Consider the following 13871-nt stretch of genomic DNA (forward strand, 5'->3'; position numbering starts at 1 on the left):
GTACTAAATTTAATTTTCAAACAAATCCACAAAACAAAATATAAAAATAGATTCAATTACCAGTTGAAAATAACGAAAGCATTGAAAATGTAGAAATGATTCCGGTTCCGCCAGGTAATGAGCCTATTGAACAGCCTGCCTTAAAGGAATACCCTAAACCAGATATTGATAAGTGTTCCGAAAATTCATATAACTCTGAAAAATCCTTCAAGTCGGTGGACTCATTTGTTGGTGACATAGCAGCACTTACCACAAACGCCCTTTCTAAAGGGCCACCACCTACAAAATCGGATATTGAGAAGTTGGAACAAAGCTCTGGACGCCACTTTAGCGCCGAAATTGAGGCAATTAATGAGAAACTACACCGCCTCAACAGTGTGGTCAAAATGAGTAAGGATATCGAAACCATAGCCAAAGAAAATTTAGTAAAGAGCGATATACTCAAGAAACTAACAATGAAAGAAAAATGGTTGGCTGACAACTCTGCGAGCAACTCAAATCCACTGGCACCCAAGTCAGCATTTGAAAATCGTTTTGCGCCGAAACAGGATGTGCTAAAAGAGCAGAAAAAAAATGTGAAAACTGATGAGAATATAAAACAACCTACTGCTACCTTGGCTGAAAGTGTGTTAGAGACGTTAAAAACAGAATTAAAATCCGAAAAGAGTAACGAGAATTGCAGCACAGATATTAAAAAATCTGCCGCGGCTCAAAAAGCCACTTCACCTGAAGAGGTATTGGCGAGTTTGAAAGCAGAGATTAAATCTGCTTCGCTCAATCGCCAAGGCAGTCTTAAAAGACAACAGCTAAGTCCGACTGCCAGCCCCAGTGCCAGCAAAAAGCCCAGTGCAAGTGCTAGTCGCTCCAATAGCTTTAAGAACAAAGCTACGCAGGAAAATAAAGAATCTGCTAAAAGTGGCGAGCAGTCTGTTAGTCGGACAAATAGTCTTAAGCGTTCGGAAAAATTCACCTCTAAGGATGAGGTCATAACAAATGATAGCCGAATTCAGATACAAAACATACTGGGTCTTGTGAAGAGCATTGATGATAGCAAAGATAAGGGATATGGTCCTAATCGGTCGAATTCAGATATGGGTAAGCTGTTTTATGACGCGGAGAGTAAATTTTCACCAAAGGTCGACAGACGATTGATGCAAGAAAAGTTGAAGGAAATCGAAGCAAAGAGTTTCTCCGGCACAATGGATGCCATAAAATCGCAAATGGTCGTGCCAACTGTTAGTTCTCAAGCAAACCCATCCGTAGATCTCTCCAAATATTTTCCCGACCAAAAGCAACAGAAAACCAATTCCGCTGCGGTCAATAAAAACCAAAAAAATTTAAAGGATGTTGATTTAGCAAAATATTTTCCCAGCAGTCCGACGCCACACCACCGCAGTGCCGTAGTGACAGTTGCAGACAAGTTGAAGAAGTCGCAAACGGAGAATGCCATTCCACCTGCGCCGACAACGACAGCCCCAAATCCAAGCAATGAAAACACAACGGCCGTTAAGGTCAACAAACTTGCGACAAAGCGACAAGCTTCACTGGGAGACGCCGCGTTCAGTTTGCGTGATCATCAGTTGGACGGCGCCGTTGATTTGTCGAAGAAATCTACACCAGTCGTAGTCAATAAAGATGTTGCTGCAAAAAGCAGACAAGCCGCCGTCACAACCACAACTGCAACGGCAGCTGTGACAAAGAAGGGTAATGTGAAGATCATAAAAAAGATTGTGCCCAAAAAGAAGGTGGGAGGAAACGCAACGAAAAAGGCCAATGGCGTACAAGACAAATCTATTGTACCACGTGATGAATCTGATCGGGTGTTAGATGAAATTCTACAATCCTCCGATAAGGAGATGCATTCACCCAGTGCGGAGTATTCGAAACTATTCAAGGAGGAAAAATCACCTAGTGAAGATCTTTCAGATAAAATTGAGCGTATGTTCCAAGAAACGGGCATAGATTTAGGCATAGCCGTACCGGCAACAATCAGCAATAAAAAGCGTTTGCTGAAAACCAAATCTCTGGGGGAGGGAGAATTCGAGCGACTCTCAAAAGAGAGAAGCATGGCGAAAGACGAATTGACAACTAAAGAGGACGGCGATCGTCCCATCGGTGTACAAGGTTTACTGGCACGTTTCGAATCAATGAGTTCGGTTAAGTCTTCGGAGCAATCGTTCAAATTGCGGCGTATGGAATCAACCATAAGCAATTTAAACAAGTCGCGTGAGTCACTAATTTCTCATGATTCTATCATGTCACGTGAATCAGACTCATTGAGTGATTTGGAGAAGACAATGGAATATCTGAAGTCTGAATGGCGTAATGAAGCAACCAATTTTTTACAAAAGAAGCGGAATAACTACTTTTCGAAGAAACGTGTGATTGAAGAAGAAGAAGCGGCAGCCAAAACCGAAGCATTGAAAAAGTCAAAGTACGAAGATTTACCAGTGCAATATCGGGATTCCAAGTTTGCCAAGTTTTTCGGTATCAAATCGAAATCACCGGAAAAAATTAAAACCAAATCACCGGAGAAGAAAAATGTGGCAACCACAAAAAAGACTTTAGTTAATGGCGGCACAGTGAAGAAGTCATCATCGCCAAGCAAGAACTTAAATAAAGCCACAGAAACGAAAGCGAAAATGTCTACAAATTTACAAGTTAATATAAAGAATGCCAAACGTAAGTCGCCTTCACCAAAACAAAGTCAAAGCAACAATTCCGAAAACACAAAGTACAACTTCGACAAGGTTTCAAAACCAGCAGAAGTAACAAGGAAGGCGATATCGCCGCTTAAAAGTCAAATGGAAGATTTCGAAACCTTACTATTAGTAGAAAAAGGTAGTATAATTAACTTAGAAACCAAGGTAGCACCAGTTGACGACCAAAATATTATTACGGCTCAAGTTCCTTGCGATCCAAACCGATCCAATGGCGTTGCGTGCACTGCTACTGACACGGCTATTCAAACCAAAACTTTATCGCGACAGAACTCCAACAACTCTGATAATTCAGCACCGGAAACACCGGTCTTAAAAAGACGGCCACTTGTAGAGGACATAAAAAATTTACCAAAGACTGGCTGTGACAAATCGTTAAGCAATTCACGTCGCAATTCCGCCGCAAGTCTGCATTCGCGACGCTGCTCAGATGTTTCGCTGGCTGAAAAACTGGATACTGTAGCCATAAAACTAACGCAAAGTTCGCTAGATAATCGAAATGTGGATGAACTGTTTCAAAATATTGTAGAACGGCTTTCTAACGAACACAGCGAACAAAATGCCAATACAGAAGAGGAATGTGATTCATTGTGTACGTCTATTAGTAAAAGCCCCAGTGCTGCACCGACAACAGTACGCATGCGTGGCTCGTCAGAGGACGAAAGCATTGAAAAGTTATTTAGTCAGTTCTCAGATGAAATGTTAGTGAATGTGGAGTTTGATTCGAACGATGAATTGGTGGGCATCACACCACGCATACCATTAAAGAGCACTCCGATCGAAGAGGACGCAGATTTTGTTGATCGACTTGAGTCTTTAGAAAAGGATGAGGTGCCTACAATCAAATTTGAAGCACTGGAATCGCCCAAAGCTTCATCTGATTTCATACAAGCCAATGAGCATGGAAATAACGAAAGTGCCACGACTAATGCTGATCAAAAAACACTCTGCAATCTCGCAGCCGCCAAAACAGGACCCTTAACTCTCGAGAGTATACAGACAATGCTATACATGGAGCCCCAAGAAATGCCTTTCCCCGTCCGTCCACAACGGCGACAGAAAAGTACATCATCCTCCAGCGAAGCTTCAGCGCCCATTGCACCACAACGCATCAAACACAAATTAGCAAAATTATGTCCCGACAATATGCCTCCATCGGTGCAGGACTTAATGCAAACCACATTCACAAAAAGTTTAACTGCTGAATTAGCAGCAAATGGTGGCATTTCAATACACAAGTTCCCACGTAACATATCCGAAGATGAATTGGAGGATGTGAAGGAAAGCCATTACCAGAACCAACCAGTCTCTTTTCAACGATCAAGCCCATTGACTGAAAATACGAGAAATGTACAAAGTTCAAATAGTGTTTTCAATGAAGGACTCCCTGTTAAAGATATACCTAAAGAAAATTCAAACGTTGTGGAAATAAAACAAACAGAAGATGGGAAGATCAATGATATGCAAACCATAAAAGACAAAGAAAGTAGAGTCAACTATTCTCATAATAAGCAACCAACTAAAGATATCACTTCGAATGTGGCTCCTAAAGTACCAGTAAAAACCGACACTTCTATTAGTCAAATAATAACTAAATCCAATGAAACGGAAATCGCCCTTCGAAGAAATTCTCAGGCCTCTATTGATGAAAACACGAATAATGTCCCCGAGTCTCCAGAAATGCAGCGAACCCTTCGAAGAAATTCGCAGGTCCCCATTGATGAAAAAGCGAGCAATGCAACCGAATCTCTAGCAATGCAGCGAAACCAACCACGATGCGCAATATATGGGCAAACAATTAACTCCGAAGCGATTCCTAACACACCAAGGCTTTCAAAATCTTCAGTCTTAGAACAAACAACATCACCTCTCAAACAGAGTCCATTATTACAGCGAAAATTATCGCAATCTTCTACTGACAGTGATAAGTTACCTACTCTCAATGACTCTAAAATTACGCAACGCAAACCAACCCAAAATTCCAATGTGGACCTAGGTAACTCTCCACTGATGCAATGGCGACTACTACAAGCTGCAAGCAATTCAGACTCAGCGGAGAATCTATCAACGATCACTAATCTTAAAGACAATTTAAGTGGAGATAATACAAAAACATCAAACAGCAATGAGATTTTGAGCGTTCCAAATTCCAGCAAAGCCTCAAGTAAAGAGCGATCTTTGGAATGGGATATGACTAAAATGCCGGCGAGTCCTATGCCACGACGTAAATTTATTCATGCCGAACGTCGTGGTTTAGACGAAACTAGAATAAAAGATGTGTCGCCAACGAGTTCAATAAGACTGCTGAATAATATATCCTCTAATAGCAGTGACTCAGATGAACGTCGTATAATAGAAGAATTCGAAATGGAGCGCCGTCAAGCATTGATACAACGTGACAAAGAATATAAAGAATTGGAGAAAAACGAAAGAGAGATTGAAAATATACCGAAAGTAAAGAAACCACAGGCGGTCAGTAGAATCAACAGCAACAACAACTCTAAGTGCACAACACCACGTCCCACACCACTGAGTTCGCGTCGGGGGACACAAGATAGTATTAGCACACAAAGAGAGGTCACACCACCTAACTTTAAAAAGCTTGTAATACCAGCTGAAACGGACGATTTACCTTCACTTAGTTCCCGTTGCAGCTCATTTGCGTTTATCGAGTTGATGAGCAATGGTGAAGCGAGGGAAGCGCCGATGCCAGAAAAATTGAAAATTCCCACAAAACCGCAACCGATAGTGTTACCAGAGATCAATGAACCTATAGCCGAAGTTTTTCAGAATAGACCATGGCCTAAGCCGGAGCTTTCACCAGAGATCGATATGAGTGATTCACCCGACACGGTGATCGAGGTGAAACGCGCCAATTCAGCTCCACGATCACCAGTCGCCGAAGTTTTTCGTAATCGCAAATGGCCTGATGGCAAAACGGTATTCAACGAAGTGAGTGAACAATACTCAGACGACGATGATTTCATCAGAAAGATCTCCAAGAACAGAAGCAAATACCGCAAAATGCAATCACATTCACCACAACCAACGACTCGGCATAGATTGGCTACCGATGAACTAAGTGATGGCAAAATGTCATCAAAGTCCATCACAGATCTTCGGAAAGATTCGCCCATCACCTCCATCTATGAAGCGGAACCCTCGCTTAATTTCGGTACGCGGTCATCCGCATCGAGTCTTGACAACTCATCTACACATACTTCCATCAGTGGTGCACCGAAACGACCGGTGCGACACATACCAGTTGGTCAAACACCCGAACAAACGATAGACGCCAATACACGAATGCTCTTGGATCGCAGCAAACGCTTACATAATCGTAAAAGTGAGTTTATCAATGAACGTGCCGCTGAACGAAATCCATATTTACGCGATGTAGTCAACGCAGAGCGCATAGAACGTGAGGCACTCGATGCTGCTGAAGACGAATTGGAATGTTATCGACCCAGCGGTTATAAGAGCAAACAATTGACGCGTTTTCCCACTTCGCGAACACTTGGACGCGATCATAGCAGATTGTCAAATAGTCACTATAGTTACACGCCTTCATATAATTCGGATTATGCGTTGAGCAACCGACGCCTTTATGGCACACCGACATTACCATATACCAGCACCACTTCTTTAAACCACAATCCATATTTGACTACAGGTAGTGCGGCGTACGGTGGCGCCCTTGGACGCAGCATGCATTTCAACGACTACACTAGGCGTAGTCCCTCGCGGCACCGTGAACGGGAACACTCCAAAGAATCGTGCGTTATAGCTTAAAAGAAATATGCATTCATTTATTTTGTTAGATGCACTAAATTTCCATATTTAACATTAGATTTTGGAGATATTAACATAATGCTTTCAACGAACAACAACAACTAAAACACGAACAAAACTCAAAGGAAGTCAAGAAACTTCAAAGAGTGATTTTACCCATATTTTGGCTCAATTAACGAACGAAACAAGTTGAAAACATAAGTACATTCACATATTTGTAAGAATTATAAACAATTTTGAATAAAAAAAATTTAATAACAAACTAATGTAATGAAACCAACGCCAGTCTCAACAAAATAGTACAACATACACATATCAAAGTCTTTAGTTAGCATTACACACACTAAAGAACTAAAGTAATCAATTTAAATAAATGTAAACGTAAACACAAACATAAACAAAAACAAAAAACAAAATATTCGTTGCAATGCCCGTACGTACGACCCTCCAACGACCAACCAACCAACGGACCAAGCAACCAACCAACAACCATTCAACCAAAAACGTCTGCCTAACTGCCCGCCAGCTTGTTTACGCTCGGTGTGCCTCAAACAAACATATAAATCCTTGAATGCGGTTAACAAAATTGTCTCCCACACATTCACATTTAAGAGCGGAAGAGGAATTGAAAAAGTTAAAACAAAAATTATGACAAAGTGCAATAAGAGAGAGTTGAGGCTTAACACTCAATAACCACCATCGGGTACGATCTGTGAAGGTAAAAAAGAACTAATACATAACCCAACCAAACCAATACCGCTTTGCCGTACAAGTGCGTATCAAGCTATAAATAATAACTGTTTCAAAGTTAGCTGGCTTTGTTTACGCTCGAGATCGAAAGATCGAGACATACTTGCGCCATCCATATTAACCCAGAATGATATGCGGGCATAACAAAATGTGCGTCCATTATGCGCTGAACTCACTTTAACCCACTGTTAGCGTTACTTAACCAACTTTGCCGCGTTCTATGCTAATACCTATATTTTTTAATTAATAAATTAATCAAAACATTTATAAATGCGTTCTTCAAGTGTAGTACTTGTGCTCATTTGTGCTGTGCCTTTTTGGATCGTACCTCATTGCTGATTGTTGTGTAATGAATTGAAATATCATTGCTCCCATCGTTTTGCATGCATTTTGCGAATCCATTTGCTTCCACACTCGCAACACGACTAAAATATCGACTAAACCGCTAGTGAAGAGATCACAAGCCAAAATCCACAAATCCGACTACTCCCTGCCTGGTTTTGTTGACGACTGTGTATTGGTACACAACGTTCACAGCCTTTATTGTATATTTGTTCGAAATTTGTTTCTTCATTGCCTTTAAATAATTAAACTAGCAATTCGGCAATTAAATAATACGCATTTACGTTTTGCAGGTCCAAAGCGAATCAGAGTCGACATCTCCCGAGGAGGTTGAGCTCAATTCAGCCACGGAAATTTCTACTGATTCGGAGTTCGATCACGATGAAATAATTCGTGAGACACCTAAAATATTCATCGATGATACTCACCTCAGAAAACCAACAAAAGTTCAAGTAAGATTATCTAAACAACGCATAGAAGCATGTATACATATCATAATTAATATTATTACAGGTAAAATCTACCGTTATTGCTTCGACTGCCAGTCAACGACATCACATACCATCCGCCAACACTGCTAATGCACACAATGCACACAACTTGAGAGGCAGTTATCTGCAGAAGTATCAAGTGAACCCACCACAACCACAATTCAAACCACTTGTACAGGTGGATCCGACGCTCTTAACGAAAAGTCGTACTCCCTTACAAAATCCACGTCCCGGCGATTATCTGCTCAATAAAACGGCCAGTACGGAGGGCATCGCCTCAAAGAAAAGTCTAGAGCTCAAGAAACGTTATTTGCTTGGTGAACAGGGCAATGGCAATAAGATACAAAAATCTGGCTCTACTTCGGTCCTCGACTCACGCATACGAAGTTTCCAGTCTAATATATCCGAATGCCAAAAGTTACTGAATCCAGGTAGCGGCATTTCAGCCAGCATGAAAACCTTTTTGGATCGTACGAGATTAGGCGAAAGTACAAACAACGATTTAATGCGTTCGGCAACAACAAACATTTTGAACGATCTAAAAGTTGAAATTACAATACAGAAGGCCTCGTCCACTGCCTCGACGGATAATGAGAAGGAAAACGTGTTTGTGAATAGTAAAAATGAGCTGAATAAGGGCATGGAATATTCGGAGACTGTTAATACGGCTCTAGTCGAGACTGTCAATAACAAAAAATCACCTTCAACGCCAACTAATAGTCACACAATTTTAGCCACAATAGATTTAGTTACCCCAGAAAAGGAGAAAGCAAAATCTATAATAGATATTACGAAGGTAGATATACCAACGAAAATGCTGGAATCGAATATCGATTTCATTGAGAACATTAATGTTGACGATGGTGAGATGAAACCCAATTCCCCTGAAAATAATGATGCATTGCTCACTGCCGATAGTAATAAAATTATAGATCTTACATGCGAATCACCAGTAAAAAGTGACAATACCATAATAGAAGAACTGAAGCCCGATGTATCGAAAGATGTTAAAGAAAGAATACCCGATTTATTGGGTCATATTGGGCAGGAAGTAAAATCAGCAGGTAAGACAACACAATTACGTCAAACAGAGGATCAACAACATCTTTTGAGTCACTCTTGCGATGAGGAAAAAATGGATTCACCAGAAAAACTCGAAGAACTTTTCGAGAACGATACGTTACAAATACAAGTGCCGAACATACCGTGGAGCACACGTAAAACGGACACAATGTCATCAACCGAGGGCTCCAGCTGCGCATCTGGCTCATCGAGCATCGAAGATATACAACACTATATATTAGAGTCAACGACTAGTCCAGATACACAAACCGGTGGTATGGCTATTGGGCATCAAGTACCACGTGTAGAAATCCATGACACATCCGGAACACTCATGCAAATTGATAGTTTGATGATAATTGACGGTAAATATATTGGTGATCCCGAAGATCTGAAATACATGGAAATACCCGCGGGCGTAGTCGTACCAGAGACACCTGCCATCAAGACTTCGGAAATCGAGGATGAAAACGAAGCAGATTTGGAACCAGTTACTGCAACACCCGAACCGGTGGAATGTACGGTAATCGAGGCTGAAACAAATAAATTAGATGAGGATGAAGAGACAGAGAATGCGTATACTGATGAAGCACAATTACCTCCATTGCCTGAGAAAGGTCCACCCTTGCCAGAACGCGGACCGCCAAATATAAAGACATATAATCTTAAATTCGATACTAAAAACGAAAATAAGGTAGAAAGTCTTAAACATCTACCTTTAATCGTTGAACAAACTATGGAACATACAAAAGCGGTAAAGCCACTTACGTTGAATTTGAATACTGTTCAAAAATCACCAAACACGCCCACAACACCTACAGCTGCTTCAGTCGCCTGCTCTGCCATAGACCGCACACCAAATTCGCCGCTTGTAGACAGTGATATAACACCGACGGGCGAAGTAATGTCTCGCGGATCTGACTCAGAAACCGAACTGACTGGAACTCAGGCGTTAACTGAAACAGAGTTGTCGGACTGGACAGCGGACGATTGTATTTCAGAGAATTTCATTGATATGGAGTTCGTGCTTAACTCTAACAAGGGAACTATTAAGCGTAATAAAAAAGAGAAGAGGCGGATGTCTGCAGCTTCGAAATTGCCGACCACGATTGAAATGCTGGGTGAGATAAATAAAACAGCGCCGGTTGCGGAATTCGAGGGCATACTGAAATCTATCGATATTGATGATATTGAATTTATGGATACCGGCTCTGAGGGTTCATGTGCAGAAGGATATTCTGCTACCAACACAGCGCTGTTGCGGAATCGCGGATACGTGGAGTTTATCGAAGACACACCAAAGCAAACGCCTTCGCAAAAAACAAATTCTCTCAAATCTGCAGCTGGTACACATAAACCAGTTGCTACCAAGCGTGATGAGAAACTTGGTGTAGATTACATTGAACAGGGGGCTTATATCTTACAAAGCGATGATCATGAACATGATATGCTTAAGACCCCTGTGAATGAAGAGTCACATTTGGTAGCATCGTTGGCGGAAAAATCTCAAGCCACGGGTCCGCCTTCACTCATGACACAATCACTGACCGATTCCAGCACACTTAACGATCTGGAGGACGACAGTCTCTTCACAGCAACACCAAACTCACAAATTCAGTTATCGACCGCCACCACTACTAAGACCACAACGGAAGAGAGTGAAGCGTTAACCGTTGTAACCAGTCCGCTTGACTCATCTTCACCAAAAGTAGCTGATGTGCTCAACAGTGCTTATATTGTAGATAAAGGTGCTGAATTGACAACTGGTTCAACTCCCAGTAGTTCAGATAAGAATCCAAAAACCTCACAGTCAACATGCACAACAATGAGTAGTTCAACTACCTCGTCGAACAAAGCAATACATCCGCATGGTGTCTCACAAGAAAATGCTGCACCTGTAGCTATTGCGCCGAAAACAGCACCACGTAAACCCTCAAATGAATTGTCCTATGAGGAGTGCGTTCGTGCGTTGCAGCAAAAAATTACACAAATCAGTACGGCTCGTGATTCCGATGTACGTAAACAAAGGCGAAAGAGTTCCAAAGGTGAAATGCCCGCCGGAAATGCTCAAACTGTGATAGAAGCAACACCAGCCGAATCGGAAAACGCGATTGTCAATGCATCTGTAACGGCAACTGCCAGTCCTTCCGCAGCGGCGACACAAATCCACAAGGTACCTGAAATTCCGACATTGACACGCAAGCTAGAGGAGATCACAAAGGAACGCACCAAGCAGAAGGACCTGATACATGACCTAGTCATGGACAAACTCCAATCAAAGAAACAGTTAAATGCAGAAAAACGTTTGCATCGCAGTCGCCAACGCACGATGCTAACAAGCGGTTATGCAAGTGGCTCTAGTCTAAGTCCTACACCGAAAATCGCGGCGGCTACCACAACTACTGACACCAATTGCACCAGTCGAGCGCACTATCATGAATCTACAGCAGCAACGCCGGCGACGACAACAGCAAGGGACACAGAAGAACGTTCAAATTGCTCAATTTTCAGAGATAGTATACCACTACAAAAATCATCGACATATGTGTCGGCCTATGGTATGTCCGGCGGTTCGCCAACCCGCATTATTGGTTATCATCAACGACCCTTCAGCGAACACTTGACCAGCGAGCAATTGGATGCATTCGAAAGATACAAATTAACTAAAACTCCATCGTTCTCATACGGCTTACCGAATCAATCCAACAAAACAACATTGAAGAATGAAATTGCTTACAACTTTGTGACACCAGTTGCACCTGCGCGTCATAATCGTAATCAAAAGGCCTTAATTTCTACCTTAAGTATTGATAGCTCTCTTTCGGCATCGACTGAGAATTTACGCACCGAAGCACGCGCTCGTGCTCGACTCAAGTCGAACACTGAACTCGGTCTCAGCCCAGAGGACAAAATGCAGTTATTGCGCCAACGTTTGCATCTCGAACACTTGGAAACCAAAAATAATACTGCTACCGCACTACAGGCACAAATTCCGCTGAAATCACCAAACGATACGGAACAACAGAGCATATGTGATCGCCGGTTGAGCGCATCGAAAAGTGTCAACGATTTAGCGTACTTGACGGGAAAACAACCGGAATTATCTACCGATGTCAATTCGAATACGAAACCAACCGGCGCCAGTGCCGATTTCACATCCGATCCAAATTTGCTACTCTCTTCCAACTCCATACAGTCCAGCATGGGAAGCATCAATAACAAAGGTGCGGCCAAAGGCAAGACCAGTCGCAGACAAAAGGATCCCGAACGTCGTAAGAGTTTGATACAATCATTATCGAGCTTCTTTCATAAGGAGAAAAAGGACACTGGTAACGGTGGTGGTGGTAGCGCAACTAGCGCAGTTGGCTCTGCACAGTCAGAGCGTCCGGGAACTAGTGGCAACAATGGCACAACAGCTTCGAGCGGCATTGATATGGGAGTTTTTGGTCGTTTCCGCATATCGCCCAAAACTAAGGAGAGATCCAAGGTTAGTAAACGGATTTCCAATTGCGCCCCTGCTTTTTGTAGCCTTGTGTGATGTGTATGTGTGTGTGTATTTGCTCACTGACATCCCTTATAATATTCGCAGCTAACTGCTGTTGATCGTGTGCTGCAAGTCAAATGTTTGGTGGTGGGATGGCTTGTATGTGTACGAATGTGTGTGTTAAGTAAATTTAAGTTGTACAGTCCATTCAAGAATCTTAATTCAGTGAAGATGCAAACTTAAGACTATAAAAGAACTGGATTTTCCACGAAGTTCCTTATTATTGTCTTTTCGTTCTGTTTGGATTCATTGACTTAATTTGTCTATTTATGTTGTATTAATTAGGCATGCCATTAATATGTTATTATTGGTTCAGAATGTACAAAGAGCTCAAGTATTTTCTGGGTAAAATTTATCCACATACAAGATAAATGCTCTTAAAAGCCCTCTGCTTCACCGAAAATTACACACTTATAATGTTTCAAAATAAAGAAAACAAAACAAAACAGAATTCAATACATTTCGTTATCTGTTGCATGCTTTACTTGTAGCTCATATTGAGTATCTTTTTTCATTTATAAAAATCGGGAAATCAATTTTTGCGTAATACAATTTACTGTTCTTCTATACTTCAGCTTAGTGTACATATTTATCATATATACGTAAATACTACAGGTATATCATATAATTTTGCTATATTGTGTGTGAAGAGAACTTTGTATCTTATAAACTGGTATATATGCGTAACAATCAATTAACCCGAGTCTCTCGTTTTTGCAGTCTTGCTTCGATGTCAGGAGTATCGGTTTTGGTGTAAGCTTAACATTTTTTGAGCTCTCTACTTGTATTTCTTAGTTCATTTGTTTCGATATGCAACAATGCTTTCTTTTCGCTTATATGTACATGTTAATGCTTTTTCTAAACGCTTCTATTCCAAACTAACTTTAAATTTGGCATTTGGACTTTTACTGTTTAAAAGAAAATTAAAAAACCAAAACAAAAAATATAAAAGCTCTTTCATAATTTTTCGCAACATTATTTTTAAAAGAGTCTTTGTTTGTAGGGCAGAACATCTCTATCATTAGTAATATTAGTAATATCTTATTGGTGCTCTTGAACTACAAATTATTTTATTTTTACGTATTTTATACACGTTTTATGTAGTTAGTATTTCGTAGTCACTTCCTAATCAATTAAAAAAAGTTGTCGACGATTATAAATAAAATTAAT

At 41.1% G+C, this 13871-nt stretch overlaps 1 protein-coding gene across 16 annotated transcripts in view; it reads left to right on the forward strand.

Annotated features, from left to right (window-relative positions):
* LOC108975004 (protein-methionine sulfoxide oxidase Mical) overlaps positions 1-13871 on the forward strand; it is an 84668-nt gene that overhangs the window by 63467 nt on the left and 7330 nt on the right. For 8 of the 16 annotated variants that reach the window (XM_018943186.1, XM_018943187.1, XM_018943188.1 and 5 more), the window contains one exon: positions 51-6966. In XM_018943186.1, the coding sequence (XP_018798731.1) occupies positions 51-6512 (6462 nt within the window). In that variant the 3' untranslated portion in view covers positions 6513-6966. Of the gene's footprint in view, positions 1-50; positions 6967-7897; positions 8057-8117; positions 12645-13421; positions 13455-13871 lie in introns of those variants that run through there. The other 8 variants (XR_001993836.1, XM_018943194.1, XM_018943197.1 and 5 more) reach the window with 3 other exon arrangements.

This window comes from Bactrocera latifrons, unplaced genomic scaffold (genome assembly GCF_001853355.1).
Source record: "Bactrocera latifrons isolate USDA-ARS-PBARC rearing strain unplaced genomic scaffold, ASM185335v1 scaffold_60, whole genome shotgun sequence".
Lineage (NCBI taxonomy): Eukaryota > Metazoa > Arthropoda > Insecta > Diptera > Tephritidae > Bactrocera > Bactrocera latifrons.